This window comes from Rhamphochromis longiceps, linkage group LG7 (assembly GCF_057381845.1).
Source record: "Rhamphochromis longiceps isolate RC_006_pf linkage group LG7, R_longiceps_female_GT1.1, whole genome shotgun sequence".
NCBI lineage: Eukaryota > Metazoa > Chordata > Actinopteri > Cichliformes > Cichlidae > Rhamphochromis > Rhamphochromis longiceps.
The window spans coordinates 48808299-48833504 of NC_140563.1; the positions used below are offsets into that span (position 1 = coordinate 48808299).

The window sequence follows — 25206 nt, forward strand, 5'->3', positions numbered from 1 at the left end:
TCAGGAACACGTTAGTGGCGGTGTGGAGGCGCGCGAACCTGTCCGGTGATCTCGTTAAAAAGTGTTCCGCAGCAGTCTACACCTTTAAAGCCCGCAGAGTGCAGCGAGTTCATGTGTCCGTAAAGGCGCACGATATGACCGACCGCTGCTGCCGACTGCCCGTTTGCCGCGTAGACTACAGTAGGACAGAGTACCTACAGTAACCTGGCGGGTCCAAAAATGTCTGTGTCTTTAAAAAGAACTATTTGCCGAGTGCTGCATGATGTCAGGCTGAATGCAGTCCGTATACTGTTCATGTGAGCTGCGTTTACTTCCTGCAAAGGGACAGAAGCGGGCAGAGAAAGAGAGAGTGGGATAGAGATGGGGAACGAGCGGCCGGAGATAAAGTGAAAGAGTGAGCCAGCGGACGAAAGGAACCGGGGCCTGCTTCTTCTTCTTCTTCTTTTTAAAAACAAAACAAAAAACAAACGCCTTCCAAACTTTATAGGCTATAAGAAGAAAAAGCCTGCCACATCTGGGCCAGCTGATTTTATGGAATAACGACGCATCGGGTAAATATACACCCCCCCCCCCCCCCCCCTTTCTGTGTGTGTGTGTGTGTCTCTCTCTCTCTCTCTCTCTCTCTCTCTTGGCTTTATATTTACTGAGCCTGATTCGTATGACGCATAGGTTTTACCATGCAGTACTCCCTCGTTTCCCCCTCTCTCTTCATAGCTACATTTAAAAAATATTTTATCTATTTATTTTTGCCAGTCGGAATTTCAGTTATTTCGGCCACCTAAAACTAAGTTAGCGCCTTAAACTTCAGTCGGAAAATGTGTAACCGTACCACGCGCCTCTGAAGGAATTTAATCAGGTTGATAGTAGTTGTTGTTTTTCACCCTAACCTCTTCTACACCCCCCCCCCCCTCCCTCCCCCCAAAAAAACCCACCCAAAATTTGCAGTCTAATGATAATTTTGGCCATTGCTTTTAACCACAGGAACTGGTGTTGTCATTAGTTTCAACTGTACTGAGTGGTGAAAGTGGCAAGCTATTATCGGTCTTGCGTCACGATGAGGTAAAAAAAAAAAAGGAAAAAAGATAAATCTCCACCCATAGTGCATCTATTGTAATGCTATAGATTTGAGAATCACAGGACGGATCGAGGTACTGGTGTTGCAGATATGATTTTATTGGTTGTAGTCGCTAAAGAAAAAATCTATAGGATATCAGCTTACATTTTCATGACTGTTGTTTCAAGGTTTTCTTTTTGGGGGTTTATTTTTCGGGTACAGTCTGGTTAACACTTGGCCTCTTTGGCTGACTGGCTAGCTTAGAAAAGTACATGGCTGTTAAAAAAAGGTGGGGATGAGGGGGCTCTGAAGTTTATGTTTGGCATATATGGATTGAAAAAAAATATATGTTTATATGTTATTTGTGCATGCTGTTGAATCAAATCTGTCAGCCGTGGTTCCATTTACCTTACTTGAACCCCCAGCAGGAGCCATCTGGCTATACATACAAAACAACACCACCCCCCTCTTCTCTCTCTTCTCCTTGTGTACATGGGTGCAGTGTGTGGCTACCCAGCATGTAGCTTGTGGTAGTTTTCTTCATTTCCTGTCACTTTTCCTCCCCCAGTACACACGCTTTCTCTCTGTCGCTGTAATTATTATTGTCTAGTCCACTGGTGAGTCAATTGTTTGTTTCTTAAGAAGACAAAATGCTTTTTTTCTTCTTTTAAAAAATCTTAGATACATTTTATCGTACTTTTATGGTAACGTGGCAACAAGTTAAGCAATGCAGCCTACTTCATATTAAGCTTCCATGTCCTCAACAGGTGACACTCAGGTGGGGTTATTAGGTGAATGAACCCTTTCAAACTGCAGTGTAACTTTATGTTTTAACACCCATCTGTTTCTGTGTATATATAAATATATAACCTGTGGATATAAGAAGGTGTGAAGGTGCATTGCACTAATTTTAAGCTGCCCTTTTAAATCATTATGCATCCATAGGTGTACCTGGTTGCCCTAAGACAACACAGAGACAGATTTTTATGAGGGCAGTTCATCATACCCTCCCTTCATTACGAGGAAATCGGTTCACAGTAATGTTAGCTCACGCTGACAAGTTTTTATGTCCAGCCTTTAAGATAACATACATGGAAAATGGGAGTCTCCCCCCCCCCCCTCGTTCTCTATTTCTCTGTGAACGGAGGCCCTCCGACACCAGTGGTCTTTGATTTGGGCATCTGCCAAAGGGTTCTGATGGCTCTCAACAGCTGTATTTGTCTGTGTGTGTGTGTGTATGTGTGCATGCATGTGTGTGTGTGTGAGAGAGAGAGAGAGTGTGTATGTATTTGCATGTGTCAGTGAGTGGGTTAGTGTATGTATGTGTGTGTGCCTCTGTGTGTGCTCTAGCTGTGTCCCGGGATGCCCTTCCTCCATAGGCCTCTCTCTATACAGCATTCCACAAGGGGGCCGGGGGCTGTGCGGGTAGGGAGTGTCAAGGAGACAGCGAGAGAGATTCAATAAATAAAACTGATGTGGACACGCTGGCAGAGAAAAGGCCGAAGGAGAGGGGAAACGGTGAGACTTTTTCCTCATCGCTTGTCAGACCTTTAAATTAAAAGGTCCTCTGCAGCAAAGTAGACGTTCCCAGTAAATTCTTCTGTAGATTTGCAAGAGATTTGGGGGTGGCGTTAACTTCATCACTTGATCAGTGTGTAAAGCAGTCGTAGAAAGCCACCTGGAGGTGATTTCCCCTGTTATTTCTTACACAGCAAATATTTAAGTAGGGTTAATCCCAAATGTAATTTACAGTAGCACGCTGGCTGGCTTTAAAGATCATCTTAACTGCAGATTTGTACCCTGGCTTTAATAAAGAAAAACTAAACAAGGGCACTGTCGACTACATGAAAAATCAGCAACCATCTCTAGTGCGGCTTCATTTACTGTGTGCGTGTGCGCGTGTTCACCCTCATGCTTGGCGCACTTTCCTCTGTATATGCGTGTAAACTTGTGTGGGGAGTGTGTTTATGTGTCTATGATTTTCCTTTCCTGAGACAAGCATGAGTCATTGCTGATGGTATGCGATACCAACAGTCATACATTGTATTCTCATAGGTTACTTCTGTGCTTTCTTGGTAACACACATGCTACTTGTTCGAGTTAAACCCTGATGGACGAAAAAAACCTGCTCCTACTGGTATGTTCAGGCATGTAGGCTGCTGTTCATGGAACTGAGGTTTAAACAGTTAAGAGTAACTGTGAAGACATGGCATTTCTAGTAAGCGTTCAGGAATTCTGGGTAAGATACGCATCGGGTGGTCACATATACATTTTTCCTTTAGCTGAATTTATCTACATACACCAGCACATGGTGACATGAATTAAATGTGGAGGTAAGCTTGTTTGTGCTCAGACTTTAACATTCATGCGTGTATTTGGATCTTTCTGGGGAACATGCAAATATTTTTGCCATGTAGTTTCTCCTTTTTGTGGTGTTTCTAAAGAATACTGGAGTAAAGTGACTCCTTCCTCCCTAACCCAGTACTGCTAACACTGTAAAATTGACTTTGGTGTTTCTTGCCAACTAGATGTGCATGTAGAGGGTAAGTGAGGAAAATAATGTCCTTATGCTAATAGTAAGTGCTTTAAAATAAGCAGTCCCTCACACTGATTCAGTAAGGGAAAGCAGTGGTCTATTTAGGGGCCGGTTAATCCCCCCCTTTTTTGGTTTTTGTTCAGATTCCCTATCTGTTTGGTAAGTTTTATCCATACTTGCTCAGGAAAGGAATCGCCTGTAAATTGTTGGTAGTTAGATGCATCTTATGTTAGACTGCACCCCTTCCTCATTGTCTGACTTAAGATTTCACCCTTGATGCTGGCGGACCTTAGCAGGCTCCTGCTTTCAAATGTAAAGCCTCAATTAACGTTGCACACTCCAAATGCAAATTATACCTCAGCTAGGATGACGGCATAAAATGTGCTGTACGGCTAAACAATTTAAATACAGTAGAGGAAACTTAGCATTCGCTGACTTCTGCAGAGGCAACTGCCACATGGTAACTCGCTCATTCAGTGTGCCATCCCTCTGGTTTTTAGCTCTGCCCTGATACAGCTGTCAAAAGCAGCATGGGTGATTAAGTCAAAGCAAATAATAAAAGTAAGCCTGTAAAAACAGGAATTGGGGAAAGACGTGGAAATTCTAAAAATACAGGCAGGGCATGTATGATTTGTAAAGCTACGTGTATACGTAGTGTGAACTTTGTTCAGACACGCCGGTGCGATCCGCCAAATGCACTGATTGTATTGCCACTCTGGATCAGATGACACCATAAGATGTGAAACTTCCATCAAAGACGTGTAACAGCCTAGCCCGTTTTGACATCACGACCGGCTGGAAAACAACACGGCTCATTCACAGGCACTCCTAATTTAAAGGAAAGAAGCACGAGGGACAGGATTTTTTTTTTCTTCTTCATAGCTTGTGGGTATGTAAACACATGTGTATGTGACAACTTATTTTTGCTAAAAAGAAAGCGGGTTATGTTCTCTTTTAGGGATTAAACAGAATGGCAGCAAGGCGATGGAGCCAGGGTTTATGTAATGTGCGCAACTAGCGCAGATAGTGAGAGTAAAATGTGCCGTCACAGTCAGCGCAGACTCGAATGACACAAATAAACACTAGAAGTATACATTCTGAGTTCACGAAAAGCAGGTAAATGCTAAGCAAATTTGTTGGCCCCAGTGACCAGGCTTTGTCCTCATACTTCCTCATCGGGGAGAGAGTGAAGTTGGGAGTTTCATACATTACGGTGTGTTTGCTGTTAGCTACAAAAGGCGTTTGCTTAAGTTGTTTTTCTCGTTATGTTCGCTCCCAGTGCATGTGAAGACCTTTAGACTTCATGCTAAAGTGGGCACAAGAAGGTTCACATTTCTTGTCTTGCTTCACCGCTGCTGTTTTACAGCTCAACTATTAGAGTGCCACACGTTTGCAGCACAAAAGGTATTTGCCAAACCCACTAAACAGGGTTGGGCAGTTCCTCGAATCTCCTGCTCATTTCATATGTAATGAGGCCAAGTTTTTTTCTTGGAAAACACCAGTAGGTTTGGCAACCTTCCTGCCTCTCTCTCGAGGAAAACAGATTGACGGATAATATATATCTTCTGGAGGTATGTGTGGCGTTTTTCTTTCTTTTGTTTTTCTTTTGTGCTCTATTACTGTACTAAATTTATTTTGTTATTCTCAAAGTGCACACAGAAGTAATAATGCAGCTGAGAACATTTTTCCACACCTATTGTCATTTCCTGTGAAATTACACAACATGCATGTTCGCACAGGGCGAAATAATGCGGGACCAAATGAGAGGGAGAGAGGATCAGCGAAAGCCATTAGGAATCTTGAAATGTTAGTGATTTGGGCTGCTCTGGCTCACTAACTGCTTTTCAGGAAGCCTTCCAAGAATTTAGACAATGAACAGTAAACATGGCATGTTCCTTAGAACAATTCCACATTAGATCTCAGAGATCACGTGTCTGGTTTTTTCTCAGAATCGACTGCCCCCACACCGCACTACACTTGCAGATAACTGTAGCAGCTAAATCTCCTGCTCCCTGTGTATGCACTGTACTTACACTTGACAAGGAGCTCTCACAAACTGACAAATGTGCACAATTTCTCCCTCTCTCCCTCTCTGTGTCTCAGAGATTTCTTGTAAGTGACATGTTTGGCCGTTGGCATAATGCCTAGCAAGATCACATGGCATGAATGTCGTGCTTGTGTTGTGTATATGTGTGTGTCTGTGTGTGTGTGTGACAGAGAGAGACTGTGCATGTGTGTGTGTGCATTTGTTCTTGAGTAGAGAAAAAAAAAAACCCGAAAGGGAGCATGTGCACATTTGATTGTTCCAAGTATTTTCAGCATGAATAGAAGCACGTAGCCATGGCAGAGAATTACGGAGTACCAAGAAGTATGACGAGGATGTGTTTCTGAAACGGTCATGGGATCACATTCTCAAATAGGATGGAGAATCTGATTTTTTTTCCTTGATGGTACTTCATAGTGGATGCACTTTTTCACTTCACTTGTGGCGCTGGGCCGTTCAAAATTCATTAAAGCTGCGTAGCCTTGTAGGGAGGCTTGTGTGGCGAGACCACTTGTATGTTTTCGCTTACAGTATCTCAAACTTTTTTTTGAGCCACCCCACCACCACCACCCCGAAAACCTCCGACCCTAAATTCTCTTTGAAAGTGCTTCATTATAACTGGAGACGGAGACAGTAGCAAAAAAAAGGATTGAAAAGGATTAGAGCAATTTTGTCAGATTCTCAGACTCCCACTGAGGGTACATTAGACTTGCTGTGAAAGTTGAACCTGTAATTCAGAGGGTGACGTGCGCGCGCACAGTCGCATGCATAAACCCAACAGAATCACACACTCGCACAGGAGTAGACCAGACTGAGAGAGGGAGAGCCAGCGAGAGAGCACCGTGGATGGCATTTATCCTCGCAGCCCCCCACCCTGCACACACACACACAATTTTCCATGCTCTTTCACTGTGTGCTGCGCATAATTAAATTGCTGCAAACTTCAAGCCTCTCTCAAGACTCCTGCCTGTAAACAAAGCTTGCTAATTAGAGCGCAAGGTAATAAGCGAGGGGGAAAGCACCCCCCTCCTCTGTAGTGATGACCTGTCCTGCATGTGCTCTTCATGTCTTAACAGTCGGGACCGAATCCTGGGAGGGGCCAGTGGAAAAAGACAGCAATCCGAGGCGGGTCGTTTTCACAACACAGCCCACCCTCACTCCCTCCCTTTTCCAAAGATAACATGTGCAAGCAATTACTGCTAAATCACAACTTGACTTACCTGATGATTTCACGACATTGGGCAAGATGTAGAAACCCACTTTTATTTCTTGACTTTTTTTTTTTTTAGGGTTTCAGCTCAATTCAGTTCAGTTGTATTTATATAGCACCAAATCGAAAAAGCAGTCACCTCAAGGTGCTTAATATTGTAAAGTAAAGATGCTGCAGTAGTACAGAGAAAACCCTAATAATCAAATTACCCCCTTTGAGCAAGCACTGGGAGACAGTAGGAAGGAAAAACTCCCTTTTAACAGGAAGAAACCTCCAGCAGAACCAGGCTTAGGGAGGGGCAGGCATCTGCTGGGACTGGTTGAGGGTGAGGGGAAGATTGTGTCAACTCTAGGAATTCCTCTTGGCTTGTGCTTACAATGACTGTAACGATTAGCCAGTGTTGGGAAACGGAGTGTTAGAAATAGCCGGCTTCATTTTAAAAGTCCAAAAGAAAAGGCCATCCCTTTGCATCCGTAAAGGCCAATCATCATCATGTTTAGCTTGTTTTCCGTTCATACAAAACATGGGACCATCATCCAGCACATTAGCTGAGATATATATAAGAGCTTGACTTTTTTTTTTTTTCAAATGTTCATTGAGTCAAGGTGACTATTTCCTCATCTTTGGCCTTGCCAAGCAAGACTCTGGCATGTATAGCCTCGACCTACCAGAGTGGTTTCACTGATTGTTATCTAAACCTCAGCAAAAAGCAAATGCTCTAAGCCCATTGGTTCTCACAGCGTGCTCTCTTAAAGCTGCTGCAGGTTGGCTGCAAGACATCATTTGCTGCAAATGGATAAAACGGTTTAAGATAAAAGTTACAATCAAATATAACTGATACAGTTGTTACTTTCAGAACTAATAAAACAAAGGCCTGGGGTTTTTGTTACACATTATCCGTCATTGCTCTTGTGTGATCTACAAGTGTGTGTGTGTGTGTGTGTGTGTGTGTGTGTGTGTGTGTGTGTGTGTGTGTGTGTGTGTGTGTGTGTGTGTGTGTGTATTTTGTGAGCATTGACAGGGAAAGAGCTAAAAATGGGGGCTATAATAAGGGGAGAGGAAAGATGCTAACGAAGAATCGCTCTCGACAAGCAAGCCAGTTAAAGATCAAACTAAAACTGCTAAAACGCAACTAGTCTGGTGGGTTTATTGAGATTTCTAACTGGGCTGCAGGATTGTGAAGTTTGAGAAAGGCTGATCTAAGGAGGAGAAACACTCTCTACTCATTAACAAGCCTCATGTCCATTAACATTGTGAATAACTGGGCAGACAGAGAAAAGTATTTTGAAGAAAAAAATTCCAGATATGATTTTTCTTTTTCTTAACGCTGTCTCGAGGAATTATATAACAGCATGGCAAAGGACCCATGCATCAAAAGGCAGATCAAACTGATCGGTTCCTGGAAACCTTACATGATGTAAGCGCATTTCCTATATCTGCGTGGCCAACACCTATGCTTCTACACACATTATGTAAACTCCAGGGGATTTTCATGATGCGAGATGGTTATTTCAACGTTCTTTACTCATTTCTTGCCTGAGACAGAGATAAACAAGCGTAGGATCAGCCACAGCCCACTTCAGTGCTTTACTAGTGCGATGAGGTTACCCAAGGTTACATGCTATTTGAGCACATGTGTGCTAGGCTTGGTATGGTGCTCACTGGAAGGTTCTTAGGTCACAGGAAAGTGTGTGTGTGTGTGTGTGTGAGAGAGAGAGAGAGATGTTTGGTTGGGGAAAGGGTGGATGGGGAGGGGGTTGCGTATAAGATCTCAAAATAAACGTGTGCTGCTGCTGCTAGACCAAACCATCTTTTGTGATACACTTTTTTTTTTGGCATGACCTGTGGCCTGTGCTTGGCTTTCCTGATTCTGTTATCAAATGCATTTCAGTCCCCTGCTGCTTTATATATTTATTTTTGCCTCTTGTTTGTTTTTTGGTTTTCTTGTTGTTGTTGTTTTTTTTTTAAAGTTATCATTTGGTCTGCTCTAATTGAAAAATGTACTTGGGGCACTCAGTCGTTGCAGGGACTGCTTTCTCTGTATGCCTTCGTCTGCGTGGGTGTGTTTGCGTGTGCATGTGTGAGTTTGTATACTCCTGTGTGTAGACAGTGGGGCACTGATGCTGAAAGATGCGTCCTCATTTTTGCATTGCACTGGGCTCCTCTGGCAGCCATGTTGGGCTTCTCTGATGTCACACATGTGCCACTGTAGTCAGTCAGCTCAGACACAGCAGAGCAGTGTGATCAAGAAGCTGTGTTTTGGGGTTTTTTGTTGTTGTTGTTTTTTTTGTTTTTTTTCTCCAACCCTCTGTCTACCTTTGTGTCACTCTCTTCCTGTCACTCTGTGACTCGCTGGTTTGCTGGGAACTTTTTTCTTTTTTTCTGCTATCGAAGATCCCTCGTAGATTACAATTTTTTATGAAATTGTTTTAAAAAAGTGGTGGTTTTACTAGGTAGGAGGTTTTTTCGTTTTTTTAAAAACAACCGCTTTTACACTTAAAGGTGTGAAGAGCCTTCCAGAGACCTGATCGCGTGTGTTTTAAATTTCTCTCACCTTGCATGCCCCTGTTTGATTGACACCCTTGACGCAGCTGTTATCCACAGTTTTTTTTTCTTAATATGTGCAGAACCTTTTCACTGAAATTGTCTTATGCAGTATGTCGCTTGTTTCCAGCAAGTTAAAAACCAGCCTGCTATAACCTCTGAAAAGAACATTTATTTAGACCCTTGCAGACAAGTTCATATTTGAAATCTGGAACTGGTCCTCAACCCTTAAATTAGAGTCTGGATAGCGAGTTGTAATGTCAATAGCAGACCCTAAATATGTCCACATTGCTTCTCATTTATCTTCAGATGATCTTGGTGTTCAGCAATGCTTGGATCAAAGATTCATTGATTCTGTTGCATCAGTTCAAACACTGTATTTGTATCTGCTACTGCGCTGAAGGCCAAAAAAAGGATCGTAGTCAGTAGAACCAAAAGGAGTTCCTTGAACTAAAACAACAAATACAACTCCTTTTTTAAACCATTTGGCTTTGCTGACTAAGAATATTTGGAGACAAAGATGATAATAATATATGTGGTTTTTTTATTTATTTAGTCAGTGAGATGTTGACTTTTATCTGAATTACTGTTAAAAACAAGATAAACGCCTACAGATTGAATATGAACAGACACCAAAAAATAACATCTGCAAGTGATGTACCCTCACCGGCCACTTTATTGGGTACACACTAACTCCTAATTAGGGATGGGTATCGTTTAGGTTTTATCCGATACCGGTGCCAAATCGGTACTTTTGAAACGGTGCCGGTGCTCAAACGGTGCTCAAACCGGTGCTTAAAGAATGGAGAACTCAAAATTGGTCCAAAAACCTCTCATGTTCAGCTGGTTTTTGTAAAAAGATAACAATGTTAGCCTTTTCTGCAGCTATGGGGCATATATGGTATCACTCTTGGCTGGAAGCAGTGCTTAAACAATGGAAAAAACACAAACTTTATCCAAAAACTTCTCATGTTTAGCTGTTTCCCACTTTTTCTTTGGTCATTTTAGCCTTTTTGGCCAGGGTGAAGGGAGTATCTGCCATCAAACAAGAAGACAGCCGCATGTAGCTATGATGATGTTTGCTAGTTCACCTTACATGCATTAATGTAATAACGTGGTTAGCCTACTCAACGTAAATTACACTCGAACAACATTAAGCGACTCACGCAGAGAAGAACGGCTGCTGCTGCATCATCCTCATCATTTCTGCTACACTGGCAGGGCTAGGGGCCAGGACTCTCCTCTTCGTGTTTTTGGGGATGTTGCTAACTCCGGGTCCGATAACAGGCAACCCACCCGCAGTAGATGTGCTCGGTGTAAGGTCTCGCAGCAAGCTATCAAATACAGCGCATTTCTTGGCTTTTAAAAAAAACGCTATGCGTCGCCAGGTGTTTCATCGGATTCGAGGTGTTACCTCCTTTGACAGTATCACGGTATCAGCTTAAAGCACTTGTTGCAGGCTGCTGAGTTTGCATATTTTGCTGTGAAGTACAGCCAGACTTTTGACCGCTTCGCCTTGAGCATTTTTAATCTGTAGCTCTGCTCTAAAAGAACATACGTACCTGGGCCCGCCTACTATCCTCGGAAACGTAAAATGATTGGCTAGAAGTGTATCACAGCTCAGGAAAAAAAAGCACCGAAATAAAGCACCGAAATGTGCGCTGCTTTTCGGTCTGGTTACTACCGTTTATGTCAGAACCGGTGCCATCATGGCACCGGACACCGGTACTCATCCCTACTCCTAATAATAGGTTGGACACCCCACCACCACCACCTCCCCACCTTTTTTGTCTACAGAACAACCTTAATTCTTTGTGTCATAGTTTCAGCAAGGTGCTGGAAACATTCCTCTGAGATTTTGGTCTGTGTTGACATGAAAGCATCACACAGTTACTTCAGATTTATCAGCTTTACTTCCTGTGAATTAGGGCTGGGCGATATGGCCTAAAATTCATATCGCGATATAATTTGAAGCATGTGCGGTAATGATATATATCGCGATATATTCTTTTCTTCTGTATAATGTATTTTCCACACTATAAAGCACACTTAAAATCCTTTAATTTCCTCATAAATCGAGAGTGTGCCTTATGTATGAATTCTGGTTGTGCTTACTGACCTTGAACCAATTTTGGCGTGCAGAAATCTGTTAAAAATGTTTTAGTACAACTTTAGTAAGCCGCACTGCTTGATGGATTGTCAGAGCATTACGGCTGCCGTAGTGAGGAGCTTCGCGGAGTAATCTGGGTCCAAAACTCCATCCATTTCTGGTCCCAAAGTCAAACGAACACTGAGAGTTAAAAACTGTCTAAATTCTTTAATCTTTAATAAAATCATCAAGATATTCACGGGATATTTTCTCTTTTTGGGGTAATTCTATTTAAACCTTATAAACTGTTGTGTCTTCTGTCCCGTCTCCCTATTGTTTTGCTTTTTGTTTCTTGTTTACCCTCACCTGCAACCGGTTGCGGCAGATAGCTGCCGCTCCCTCAGCCTTGTTCCGCTGGAAATTTCTGAGGTGACTTTTGTTGTGACTTTTTTGTCAAAATTTCTCTCTGAAATGAATTGTAAGAACAACCGTGTCGCATAAATGACATTTTCTTTCCCACTCTGATGCTCAGTCTGATCTTCAGCAGGTTGTCTTAACCATGTCTAATGCACTGAGTTGCTGCCACGTGACTAGCCGAATAAATAATTGTGTTAATGAGCAGTTAAAAAAGCGTACCTAATAAAGTGGCCAGTGTGTGTACATCAGAGTTGCACATGTATGCTAATTTTGTTTGCAGTATATGCAGTGAGTAAAGGAGTACCAATCAGTCATCTAAGAGATACTTTTTTAGCTACAGATACTTTTTTTTTTTTAAAGCATTATTGAGCAAAGAAAAAAGAAAAAAAAATTAGCATCATTACCTTTATTACAAAATGTGGAAACAAACCGGAAATAAAAATAATATCTCTCATCCCTTCATTCAGGATCTTTTTCAAAATGTTCAGGATCGCCAGTCATGATCTTTCATGTCCTGCTGTTTTCATTTCAGTATGGAAATCAAATCATGCCCTGGAACAAATGCATAGGCAAGATACGCATAGACTCACAACCATACAGACTTCCTGTGAAATCTAACCTAATAATAGAGCTTGTGTGACAGATGGTGACACTCAGCAGGACATCTTATGGCCAGTGTATCCCCAGACAATGGTCAAGCTAAAGAGAATATCCAAAGAGTATCTAAGGCAAGACAGCTGGCCAGGTGGGCAAAAGTGAATTATGCTGCTTCTTATATACAAGCTGGCATAATAGATTCCCTCTAAAAGGTCCTGAAAATGTCCTTAATATTAAGAACTGACAGGAGAAAACAAATATGTTAACATTTGATTTTGAAATGAGATATGTTTGATATTGATGATTGAATACTAAATGTGTATTGGCCTATAAAAATTGTTCCCATGCCACCTCTAAAGTAGAACTTTCGGAATTTCGGGATATATGAGGAAATACCGAAGCTATCCTCAGGCAGTATGTCAATAACCACCAGTGTACTCAATTATCTGGTGCCTTGTAGCCAGAAGTGCTAGCACAGCAACGGTGGCAAACCTGATTTGTAATTGCACTTGTAAGAATAAATTACGGTATCAAAGCGCTCTCGATGCAGGGATCAGCTATAAAACCAATTAGCTCCTTCAGCCAGTACACTCCCTGCCATGGCACAGTTATAGTTTGTAAATGAGCACATTAGAGATGCCACAAACGCTTGTCCCGAGAGTGAACTGATGTCCTTGTCAAAGCAGAGTCACATGGCAGGGCTACAACATCCCTATTGCGAGGCCAAGGACAAATTGTGTTTCTTTTATTTGGTATTCACTTCTGTGAGCTTGAGCAGCAACACACGCATCTACCTTGATACGCTGAAAAAAAAATGTATTTTTCAATCTGCTGCTTCACTGATAAAGCCAGACTAAGCCATCCACAGATATTGCAAGTTTTAGGAATACTTAGCTAAAAGTAATTGTGTTTTTACTCACTCGTAGACCTTTGTGGACCTCGGTGTGGTAGCTGCCCAGCAACAGGTCCTCCCTTCATGTGAAAACTAACTTTAGAGTTATAACTTTATAAACTTAGACTTATTGCTTCCCCAAAAAGTCAGATTACCCTTCCTTCAATCAAAGAAAAAAAACTGTTTTTCTGAGCAGTAATTGTCCGATTGTCTCTAATGGCGTTTTTAAGCTGTAATTGGAGATGATTTGCATTCCACGGTTGACACCAAAGTCACTTTGTTCTCTGTCCATTGACATTTTTCCTGCAACGTCTTGGCAATCGATGAAATCACCAAACAAGACAGGAGAAGGAAAAAAAAAATCTGCCTGAGCCCATCAAAACAGACACTTTGTTGGCAGGAGATCAGTCTGTGCCAGTGTGACATGACGTCCCTCGGGCTCATAGAAAACAGTCCCAACAGTCACACACTGCAGCTGCAAACCACTCCCAATGTAAAGGGTTTCTATCCCAAAGACAGAGATATCACATGATAGTCATAAGCGCAGTATACTCTATCCTAGCGTTTACACATTCAAGTGTTGTGACTTAACAATCTCACACTGAATCATTTCTTGCTTTGTCGCGCCCTCACTGTCTCTCTCTCTTCCCTACTTTCTTCCTGTGCTGCTTACGTAGCTTCCTTTTAAGTTGGAAATTGGGGGAATTTTTGGTCTTGTGTCAGTATTTGGTCAAAATATCTCCGTCTTGCGTGAATATAGTTTCCTTAGCACACTAACGTCACACTTATATGTTGCTCTAAACTGGAACGGCCCGCGGGCTCCTGTGGTTGTCTAATATGAGTTTATTCTAACTGGAAAAAAATCCAACCTGCCTCTTTTTCTTCCCTTTCTTTGTCATTTAAGGATTTACCTTGCTAGAAAATGACAGTCTGGGAAGCTTATACCGTGAAGCTGACATTTTAGAGTGAGTAATGTTGAGCGAAGGTCGGATCTCTTTGGATTGGAACAAAGTGACAGTTTATCCATATGGCCTGGCTTTGTCTGTTGCCCTGCTTGGAAAAATTGGGGACCAAAGCGCATGAAATGAGATTACACAATATGCTAAGTCTGCTTTATGGCTGTCACAGTTTAAATGGGAATATTAATATTACAGATGATCAAGTCTGCTGCTTTTTTTCCAACTTTTAACTTTTCGTATGCCTTTTCAAGTATTCTGCAGTTTTCTTGTCAACTCGAACACATTCTCTTTTCAAGCTTTACATTTCTGTCAGTTTAGCTCATTTCCCTATTCCTCTCTTTCCCTGTGACTGTGCTTTGTCAACTTCTCTCTTGTTCTTTTCTATTTGCATCTTTCACACACTCGCTCTATCTCTCCCTCTCTCTCTCTTTCCTCTCCCCTTTTATTCATTTATCCCCTCACCCCCCGGCCTTTTATCATCTCTTAACCTAAAACGCCGTTATGTACCCGTCAGTCTGCCATATTTATCTTTCAAGCACTCCTTTATATATCTATAAGCAGTCCATGCAGTCATGTATATTCAAGGGTATGTGGGTTGATGTTTGGTATACACAGCCGGTCTAGTGTGCTAGTCACCAGAGTTTGGTGTGATGTAGTAGCCACTGCTACTGTTTGTTTGTTTACCTCCCACAGCCACTTGGAGTCCATTAGCAATGCCTTTGCCTCAGGAGGATTACACACACACACACACACACAGATACTGTATATTCTCTCTCTGTCTTTCTTTCCCTCAGTCTGTCTGGTTATCACAGCGACTACAGGCTAAACTTACAGGTATCCCCCCCCTGTTACAGGAGTTATTTGTCAAAGCTTTTTCCTTAATACTGTGCTCAACCACTGGGAAATGTAAGCATTAACTTCATTCATCGCTGGCATCTTCCCCTGAAGCGGTGCACATGATTAAGATATGTACATTTCTGCGAAGGTGTGTCCGTGTTCGTGTTTACCTCCCTTGATGAGAGTCGATTATAATGGATGGAGTTGTACTTATCATAATTGACCCTTTAGCTGTTAGACTCTGGAAGAGAGTAAACAGTATCTACTAAATACAGTAGCAGCCGGGAATGCAGTTGGCAGGCTTGATCCGTAGATGCTTTCATTTTGTCTCTCTTACCGATTTTACCCGTACTTAATTTTTCAACAAATGCTAGCCACAACAACCCTTTGGGCAGTATGTTTTTTTCTAAAACCTCTAGTCTAAACAACTGACAGTTAGACCCATATGTGAAAATTTTTGAACACACCTCATTACCTAGAACTCCTGTTGTTCAGTCCAGCTCCAGCTGCTTTGCATTGGCTCTGATCTTTTTGACAGCAGTTGTCAGCATATATTTGTGTTTCCAAAACCCCAGAAGATTCAGAATAGTCTCACCTTTTTGCTTTGAATTTGGTCTCTACCATCCCATTAAATGTCTGCATTGTGGTGGAAAGATGGCGGAAAGATTTTAGCTAATTAAGGCCTCACTTACACAGGCTTAGAAACTGGTTGGCAACTCTCTGGCAACCTCCAGGTGCAGGGGAAAAATGTGTAAAATGTACCAACCAGTTGCTGAAAGTTGCTGGCTGTTGCTAGATGAAATCGAAAACTGGGTGCTGGACCAAAGACCTGGTTTTGACTGCTAAGATCATTAGCAGATTGCCGTTTGCATGGAAGACATCGATTTGTCTGCAGACACTTGCTAACTACTAGATGAGCAGCAGTGCAACTTTAAAGTGCGATGTGGATTTTCGAAAGGCACAACTTTTAATTTGAAGGAAAATGTTTCTTTGCCACTTGGAGAGTAGTTGCAGAGTGTTTACTGACATGTCGGCATCTTTCACTGGCAACCGCAGCAGTGTGCTAGCAAATAAAATAATTATAAGCAGCACCATGTACCACAACAACCAGCAACTGGTCAAGAAATACACATTGTTCCCAGTGACATATCTCTTGGCATCACTGGGGCTTTAGCAATAAGTTTCAGAGCAACTACCATCAAATTCCAGCAACCACCCACCAACTGGTTGGAGAGTACACATATCTCCCTCATGACCAGTTGGCAGATGGTTGCCAACTGGTCTCTAGGCCTTTAGCAGACCAAAATAAATGACTGCTTTTGTCAAAGCAATGCTGTGAGTAGGGATAGGGGACCAAATGAATAGTCTGTCTGTCACTAAATCTAGTAATGATAACAGTTATTAGATTTATTTTTCTCTTTTTAGACACATTAGTGCATCTTTACTGTAAGTGACAAAATGTGTGTATACTTCAAATTCTTCCCGTCATGGTAGTGTTCAGCAAATCCAGTGTAAAAGGGACTTTACTTTGAATACAAAATCATCCAACCAAAAAACAAAACAATGATTATTAAAAAGCAAAGTGCGAAAAAGTACTTTTTAATATTTAATTTGACCAAACAATTGTGATATGTTATATTTGGTTACATCATCCCACCCTCATATGGCTTGTTCTGTGGGACTTTTTGCTTCACACTATCATTTCTGTGCAGACAACATTGCAGTTAAAAACTGGAATTCACTGCTATTTTCTCCTTCGTCAGACCACAAGTTACGTTATTAGTGCATATTGAGTGAGTACAAGTGGAAAGATACCAGACAATATTCAGCCCACAACAAATCATTTCATATTTGTCTCTTTGTTACGTAACTACATGAATCATGGGGAGATTTTCTTTTCTTCTTCTTTTTAAGAAAAGATGATTTTGATCCTGACTATGTGCAGACAACTTCACCCAGCGGGGTCTGTACACAGAGAATGATGTTGCATTATAAGCAGTGATAAGCAGCCTCTCTCTTCCTCTCTCTATTTCTCTCGACATCCCATAATGATACTCAGACAGACTCAGGCAGACACCCGCTCATTCCCGATTGGTAGAACTGTTGCCAGGGAGCGTTGCTGTCTCAACGTGGATAGAATCTGTTGTCTGGTACACTTTAAACATGAGAACAACTGCAGGATCTGAATATTTATAACGAGGGGACTGTTCATATTGAGATTGTATAGTGGCAACATAAGCAATGGAGGACGGATGTGCTCCTCCTCGGCTCGTTTCAAATTTTTGATTTGAGTTTCCTTTTTTTTTTTTTTTTTTAATGAATTTCTTTACTTCCAAAAACATGTTTAGCAATGGTATTACTTCTCTGTGCCTTGACGATGATGCCGGCTAACGTATTTAAGTGAGGATTTTTGTGACTTGCATCATGTGAACCAACTTCACTTTAAGCTTAAACTGTTCCACAAAGTAATAAAGGGTTAGTGCATTCAGGGTTGTTTGTGACTTTGATGGTTTAAGGTTTGAATCTTACAGCATTGTCATTTGGTAGAGAGCTCTAGTATAAGTAGTAGTTAAAATCGGCGTGTGTGTGTGTGTTTGTTTGCCATCTGGCGAATCGTCTCATTTCTTCATATTATTCAAATATGCCTGGACCTGCTGCTACAGTTAATAACACTGTGCGTAGGTATGAATTCTTGATTAAAATGGATGTAACACATTCCAACAAAAAACAGACAAGCGCCATCAGAACAGCATTCGAATCTCATATCTAAACTCACAAACTGTGCCTCACACGCACACACACAGACACACACATGCGCCTGATATGAAGTGCCAAAAGTCACAGTCGGATATATTATGATGACTATAAAAACACGCCTTGGTATGCAGGAAACTTTGACATGGAAATGCAAACATACGGTAGCAAATGAGGACACAATGTACGGAGAAACACACACACACACATAGTGACTCGTTTGGCAAACAAGTTGAGGGAGTCGGTGCCTTATATTTTTTTCATCAGTGATGTGCAAAGTCTATATATAAAGCAGCCATAAGGAGGTTGGAATTTGCATGCATGTTTGTGTGCGAGTGCGTGTGTGTGCGTGTGCGCATTTGCATTTCTGCATACTTTTGGGCTGTCATGATGCACATGTATGTGTGCCGTGCCTTTTGTTTCATATTCATTCGTGCATACATTTTCACAGACATGCGGCTGTGTATATGTGCAGTGTGGCACTCCACCGTCCTGTCTGCCTGACTCAACATATTCTCCGCTCACTCTCTCGCCCCCCTCCCCATACTCACCCACCCACTTACCCGCCCTCCCTCTTCCTCTTTTCCCTCACTCTCACCCCCTCCTCTCCATCCCGCTCTGCCTGGCTGGCACGTACATGCATGTCTGTAGACTCTGTACTGTGCTTGCTGCCGTGGCACGCGCCAACCTCACTGCAATGCAGCCCTGTGTGCATTAATTGGCAGAGAGACAGTGGGTACGTGGTATGCAGGGCGGGAAGGATAGAGAAGAGAAAGAAGGGCGGTGGGGATGCGGGGGGGACGCAAGAGGCGATGTAAGGACACAGTAGTTACAATAACCGGTGGATGGATGGGCCGGTGGACAAGCAGTCTGGCAGGTTCACAGAGGGACAGACAGACAAACAAACAGAATGTGTATTGCTGAGTGTGCACAGGGAGATTACCTGTGTGTGTGTGTGTGTGTGTGTGTGTGTGTGTGTGTGTGTGTGTGTGTGTGTGTGTGTGTGTGTGTGTGTGTGTGTGTGTGTGTGTGTGTGTAAGAAAGCAGGAGAGTGTTTGCAGATTTGTTTCTCCTGCGTTTCACTGTGCTTTTTTTGTGTGTGCTCACTCATGTGTGCCTATATGTGCCGTGCAGATATCGCACTGCTGGGCCAAAGCTCTGTAAACCAAAGTCTGACTCACTGCATTCAACGCTTTGTGATATCCTCCCTTTCATATTTCCGCTGCAACTGAAGAGTAAAAGTTTGCTCAGTTTAGCACAACTTTCTCCACTTGAGGTTTCTTTGGCAAAGAATTGAGCACAATGTGCCTTGATAGTTTTTGTAGGGGGGGAGAGAGACGTGCTCACTTTCAGAAAACCTCAGCATCAGCTTGATGTTTTTTTGTTTTGTTTTTTTCTTTAAGATAAGCGACATGCGCTGAAAGGATGTCTTCATGTCTCGTCACCTATAACACAGCACGGCACTCCGAGAAAGCTGTCTCCTTAGTGTTATTTGTTGTTTTTATAATTTTTTACTCTGACATGTAAAAATTACACAGCATTCGTTCGTGTGCGTGTGTTTATATGCACACACATACTGTAAAAAAACAACAACCCATTTTCCTACTCATCCGTTATGCATTTATACCCTCCCACACACATCTTTCTGGAACTTATCCTCTCTGGTAGCTGTTGTCCTTCTTTTAGCGGTTGTCCTGTCGCAGGCAGTGACATCTGGCTCCTGTCCTCCTTCATCCGGATCAAGTAACATTTAGGGAAGCGTTCTATGGGCTGGCCAAAAAAAGTACCCAAGAGAAAGCAGAGAAATGTCACCTGAACAAGCCGAGCCACCGAAGCGGAGGCGTAAATTAATCATTTAATTCATCAATTCATGTAGAAATACAAAATAGTCTTGCGTGAAGACAGCACTTCTCTCTGTTTATGTGTAGGTGTTTGGCAGAGATGTCCTTGCATGATTCAGAGAAAATACACAACACTTGCTCAAAAGTAAAGCCTCTCTTTTCTTTTCCTTTTTTTTTTAAACTATTGTCTTACAAAGATGGTACGAATAATGGGAAATACCCTGACACTGGTGATTGTTTTTCGATCAATCTTTTCAGTTCTACATTTAGAAGGATTTAAGGTTCACTGCATTGTGCACGCTATAGTTCGAGTTTAATAAAGCTCTGCTTTACTGAGATGTGACGCATTCTTTCCAGACTTGCGTCAAACTGGGCGCTCACAAGTTTCGCTATTCGATGTCTCCTTAATTAATGGTGGATGTGACCCCTGTATGTGCTTCTCATTTCTCTTTTTTTTTCGTCTTAGTCATTCTCCCCCTCATTCTGTTAGACTGTATATACATGTCTGTGTCCAAGTAGCAGAAGTTGCTTCAACCTAATTGTCTTTCTCTACTCGTACTGTCCTCAAATGACTTTCTCTCTGTCTCAACTCTCCCTTCCCGCCCTCCCTCCCTTGATTCTCTTTAGCTCTGCCCAGTCTCTGTCTCCGTCTGTAACTGTAGCCTGTGTTTTTCTCTCCCTCCCACTCCCTGCGACGTATAGATACTGCATTGATCAGACACACGCGCGCAGACACATGCACGGGCGTGCGCTTGCGCACACACTGAGCCTCCCACTCCTTTCATCATTGATTCGCTCTGCTCTGCTCTGCTCGGTTCTGCTCTGCTCTGGCCTCTCTTTCTCTCCCCCCCCATTGTCTTTCTCACTCCCCCCCTCTCTCTCTCTCTCTCACTCACACACTCCCCCTATCTACAGCGGCACTTGTTGAATTCAACCCTTGGAGAACAGGGAGAGGGGGAGAGAAACACAGAGAGAGAGCGAGATAATGACGAGGCAGAGGGAGGCTTTGAGACAGTGCTAGAGCAGACAGTTAGCAGGGAGAATAGGGCTTTGGAGGGTATAGAGATTGTAGATAGGCCGAGAGAAAACAGACAGAGAAAAGTCAGTCAGCAGAGAGAATCATCTTTGAGTCACTAGGAATGACACTTTAAGTGAGAGAAAGAGTCGACCAGACGGAGTACATCTGAGTGCTCTCCCTCCGTCTCTTAACTGCTCCTCTTCTGTCCTGGTCCTGACTGCTGCTGGCGTGTTTTGTGTGTGTGTGTATGTGTGTGTCAAGGCTCCATGGTGTGCTTTAACCAGAAGACTGGCTTACTCAGGTCAGAACTGTCTGGGATAACAGAGTGAGCACTCTTTTTGTGCATTTGTGCATGTGTGAGAGACTGTTAGCAGAGGAAAAGGCATGTTCTTGTTTCTCCAGGTGAGTGCTTGCGTGCCAGAGTACACAGTAATTTCCCTGTGCAGCTTTTACTGCATGTGCGTGTGTGTCTTCATGCATGCAGGCTTTTATGTAAGTAAGCCACAGTGCATGCCTTTCTGTATGGAGTGCATGAAGTGGGAGAGTGTGTGTGTGTGTGAGAGAGAGAGAGAGAGAGAGAGAGGCGGTGACATCTTTTTCAGTTTGTATTCCTGGAAACTGTTCTGCAGCATTGCTCAATAATGAAACTAGTGCGTATATGTATGTATGTGTGGGTTGGTGGGAAGACAAAGGCAATTCTAAAAGGTTCAGGGCTGGAATGAAGGTGCAAATATATCTGGAGAGTGTTACTGAAAAGGACTTTTTATTTGTTTTGTTTTTTAAAGTTGTCTTTCTTTGGATTGTTGTCTAGCTAGATCTGAGAAAGAGAACAACTGCCACGGTGTCAGCGAAATCCAGGAAAATCTATGACATGAAAAACAGGTTGCATTCAGTGTGGGGTTTATTTCTGAGAAAAGTTAAGGCGTACAGGCTGTCAAAGTCCATGCTGTGGGTAAATTGTTCTGGATGCATTAAGAGCAATACATGGAAGGAGTGCAAGGTTCTTGGAATTTAAGTAATGTAAAACAACATAGCCTAAAGGTATTTCACAACCTTCTATGCACAGTAGGCGCAGCATTGTGTTCGTGTTTTTTTTTCTTTTTTTCTGTGGAGTGACTCCTCCTTTCTCTCTCCTGCCTCGACTCTCTCACCCACTATCTCTGCATATCCATCTTTCTTTCGCACACCTCTCACTTCTCCCTCAACTGTATGCGTGTTCTCACTTCATCACAACTCTATTTTCATTCTTACTCTTTGCTTTTTCTAAGAGAGAGAAACAACCTGAGAGGATCTATCTCTCTCTTCTCGCCCCTCTGCCTCCCTCTGGCATGTCTTTTCATCTTTCACGCGTTTGCTTTTTGCTCCTTCATTTGTCAGTGCCTTTCTCCTCTCCAACGCATTTACCATACCTTTTTTTTTGGATTCCTTCCGCTTTGTTATTACAGATGCCTCTCTCGGCGGCAGAGTCTGCAGTGAATATCTGAAGCCCCATCTTCCTTCCACTCTGTGGCCATCATGTCCCAGCTGCTCCATGTGGAGATCCCAAACTTTGGAGCTACGGTTCTGGGTTCCCTTAATGAGCAGCGCTTGCTGGGACACTACTGTGATGTATCCATACTGGTTAAAGGTCAGTTGGCAGAAAAATGTTAATGTTGCTCTGTTAATCACAGATTAACTTGTACAAAGTGCTAACTGTCTTCGTCAATGTTCTCAACTTCTTTTTCCCTCAACCAGGCCAGGCTTTCAAAGCCCACCGGGCTGTTTTGGCCGCCAGCAGCCTCTACTTTCGTGACCTCTTCAGCAGCTCCACCAAGACCCAGTTTGAGTTGCCTTCCTCAGTCACACCTGCTTGCTTTGAGCAGATCCTCACTTTCTGCTACACAGGGAAGCTAACAATGGCAGCTAGTGAACAGCTGGTGGTCATGTACACAGCTGGCTACCTCCAAATTCAGCATATAGTTGAAAAAGGCATGGACCTAATGTTTAAGGCAAACTCACCTCACTGTGACTCGCAGACAATGGGGTCCTTAGAAGAAACGGTATCTGAGCCACAGAGTCCTTGTAATAATGGCAACGGCCTGGCAGTGGCTGCCCTTCTAGGGACCCCGGGATGGTCTTCGACTCTGCTCATACCGCAGCGTAAGATTAAAATTGAAGGAGGTGAGCCCTTGCCCCTGACTGTACCTTCAACGCCAAGTAAGACTTCGCCTTCAGAGCTTGGAAGTAGACTGGGGAGGGCCGGGCCGCTGTTCTACACAACAGCTGGAGGGACCCCTATCCCTGGTATGCCTGCTTTCAGCCTCCAGGGGACTAGTGGCAGTGGAGCTGGAGGAGGAGGAGCAGCCGGCGGTGACAGGTCCAGCCCCGGAGCTTCCAGTCTGCCCACAACCGACAGTCCCACGTCCTACCAGAACGAGGATGAGGAGTTTGAGGAGGAGCCCTACGATGGGATCACAGAGGAGACCTACAGTCATCTTTATGGACGTTCAGCCAATCCCTACGGGAGTGAGTATTGTGTTAGATGTTTCTAAAGTCCTTAACAATGCTTATTAGTATATGAAACAACAGTGGCATGCCATAAGGAGCTGTGCTTACAACACACCCCCTGATTTTACAGCACTTCGATCCTTAAAGCACATACTATCAAAGTCCAGGACTCTGATAAAGTCTCAATGGCAACTTTAAATTTGTAGTCATGTCAAGTCTGATTTGGTGCATTACTTTCTCAGCTGCCCTCGGCTCATATGGAGGAAATTAATTTGATAACAGAGCGATCTCAAAGTAAAACTTGAGAGGAATTGGAGAAACTAAATGTGGGGTTTATCCAGACCTCTTATCTGTTACAGGTTGTGCAAAAAATTAAAAAAACAAAACAAAAAAACTAGAACCTGATGCACATTCATTTCATCCCAATTACCTTATTTAATCTTTTATGCATCGTGTGTCCTGTGCATCTTTGAAAAGCAGGTTGTTGTACTTCCAGTGTGTGTGTTTGTGTGTGTGCATGTGTGTGTGGGGGGGTTCTTTCAGCTTAAAGATAGCTTTATGGAGTTATGATTGAAGTGCTTCGTGACCAACAACATCTTCCTTATCGCAGCTACAGCAGCCGGACCGTACCGCTTTTCATTATGGCTTTCTGCCACATTTTTTACACTGGTGTAGATTTTTTCAATACATGCAGGTGTAAATGGTTTGCATTCACATAAACACACCGACGGGGTACCTATGGATAGTGATAAACTCACACATGAGTACACATACACACAGATTTCGCTCTCCTTCATTCTTCACATCCTGCAGCTCAAAGGGAGGTTTGTCAAATTCTAGGGTTTCACATATTTATGAAATCCATTCTATCTGCAATCAGTCAGAGCACCCCAGGGTGACATTGTAGGATATTTGAGAACCATGCACATCTTTCCTCTGTGTGTGTGTGTGTGTGTGTGTGTGTGTGTGTGTGTGCGCACGCGCGCAGATGTGTCTGCACATACAAATTGATTAATCTACACCTTTCGCTATGTGCATGCGTGTGGCAGTTATTGGATTAATTTCTTTTTGTTTCATGTGTGTGTGCGTGCAGGACGAGTATGCATGTGTATACACTCACAAGCTGTCTTAGAGGTTTTGGGGTGAAAAAAAGAGTTTTTGAATAAGAACCCAACACTCAGCTCTGGATATGTCCCCCCCCCCTCCAAAACTAAAGATGCTGATGCTGCACAGTGACTTGTCTAGGATGCATCTGCAATGCTCTAAAACACTCAAGAAACACAACAAACTTGTATGAGATTACTCCAACCTGCTTTACTAATTAAATTTCATAGCTTCTATTTTGGTGTGGATACACAGGGGTAGGCGTGGAAAACAACTTTGTTTAGGGTGTTTTTATTCCAGTAAAGTGACGGATACCAATGTGTTTTTGTGATGTGAGATTTTAAATAAAGTTTGCATTTCGGTTCTTTATCTCTTTTTTTTTTAGTCCAAGACAAGCCGGAGATGGCGTCGATGCCCTTGTCCTTGGAGAACCGCAACTGCGTGCTGATCCGCAGGGACCTTGTGGCGCTGCCTGCAAGCCTCATAAGCCAGATAGGCTACCGCTGCCATCCTAAGCTCTATACTGAGGGGGACCCTGGAGAGAAGCTGGAGCTGGTGGCGGGTAGGCACGCACAAAGCAATCACAAGTCACTCACAGCACATTTAGATGCTAACATCTTACCCCTGCAGAATTTCCAAGGATTCGCTTACACACCAAGTGAGTTTGGAAGATATCGAAATTGGATTTAAAAATGAATTTAACTAAATGAATTGAAAGTCATAAATTCAGAAGGATGGAGAGCTCATTGTCAAAGTTTAAAGTTACCGAAATCTTTTTAATGAGACTTGGGCAAAGAGCACCATCTATTAGAGAATTTACCCA

General features: G+C 42.8%; 1 protein-coding gene across 2 annotated transcripts in view; it reads left to right on the top strand.

The window, feature by feature from the left end:
• Positions 1 to 25206, top strand: part of nacc2 (NACC family member 2) — a 28358-nt gene continuing 3152 nt past the window's right edge. Inside the window, exons 1-4 of one of the 2 annotated variants that reach the window (XM_085414002.1) lie at positions 1 to 551; positions 22238 to 22419; positions 22527 to 23297; positions 24769 to 24945. In XM_085414002.1, coding sequence (XP_085270128.1) covers positions 22308 to 22419; positions 22527 to 23297; positions 24769 to 24945 — 1060 coding nt within the window. In that variant the 5' untranslated portion in view covers positions 1 to 551; positions 22238 to 22307. Of the gene's footprint in view, positions 552 to 20719; positions 21195 to 22237; positions 22420 to 22526; positions 23298 to 24768; positions 24946 to 25206 lie in introns of those variants that run through there. The other variant, XM_085414003.1, reaches the window with a different exon arrangement.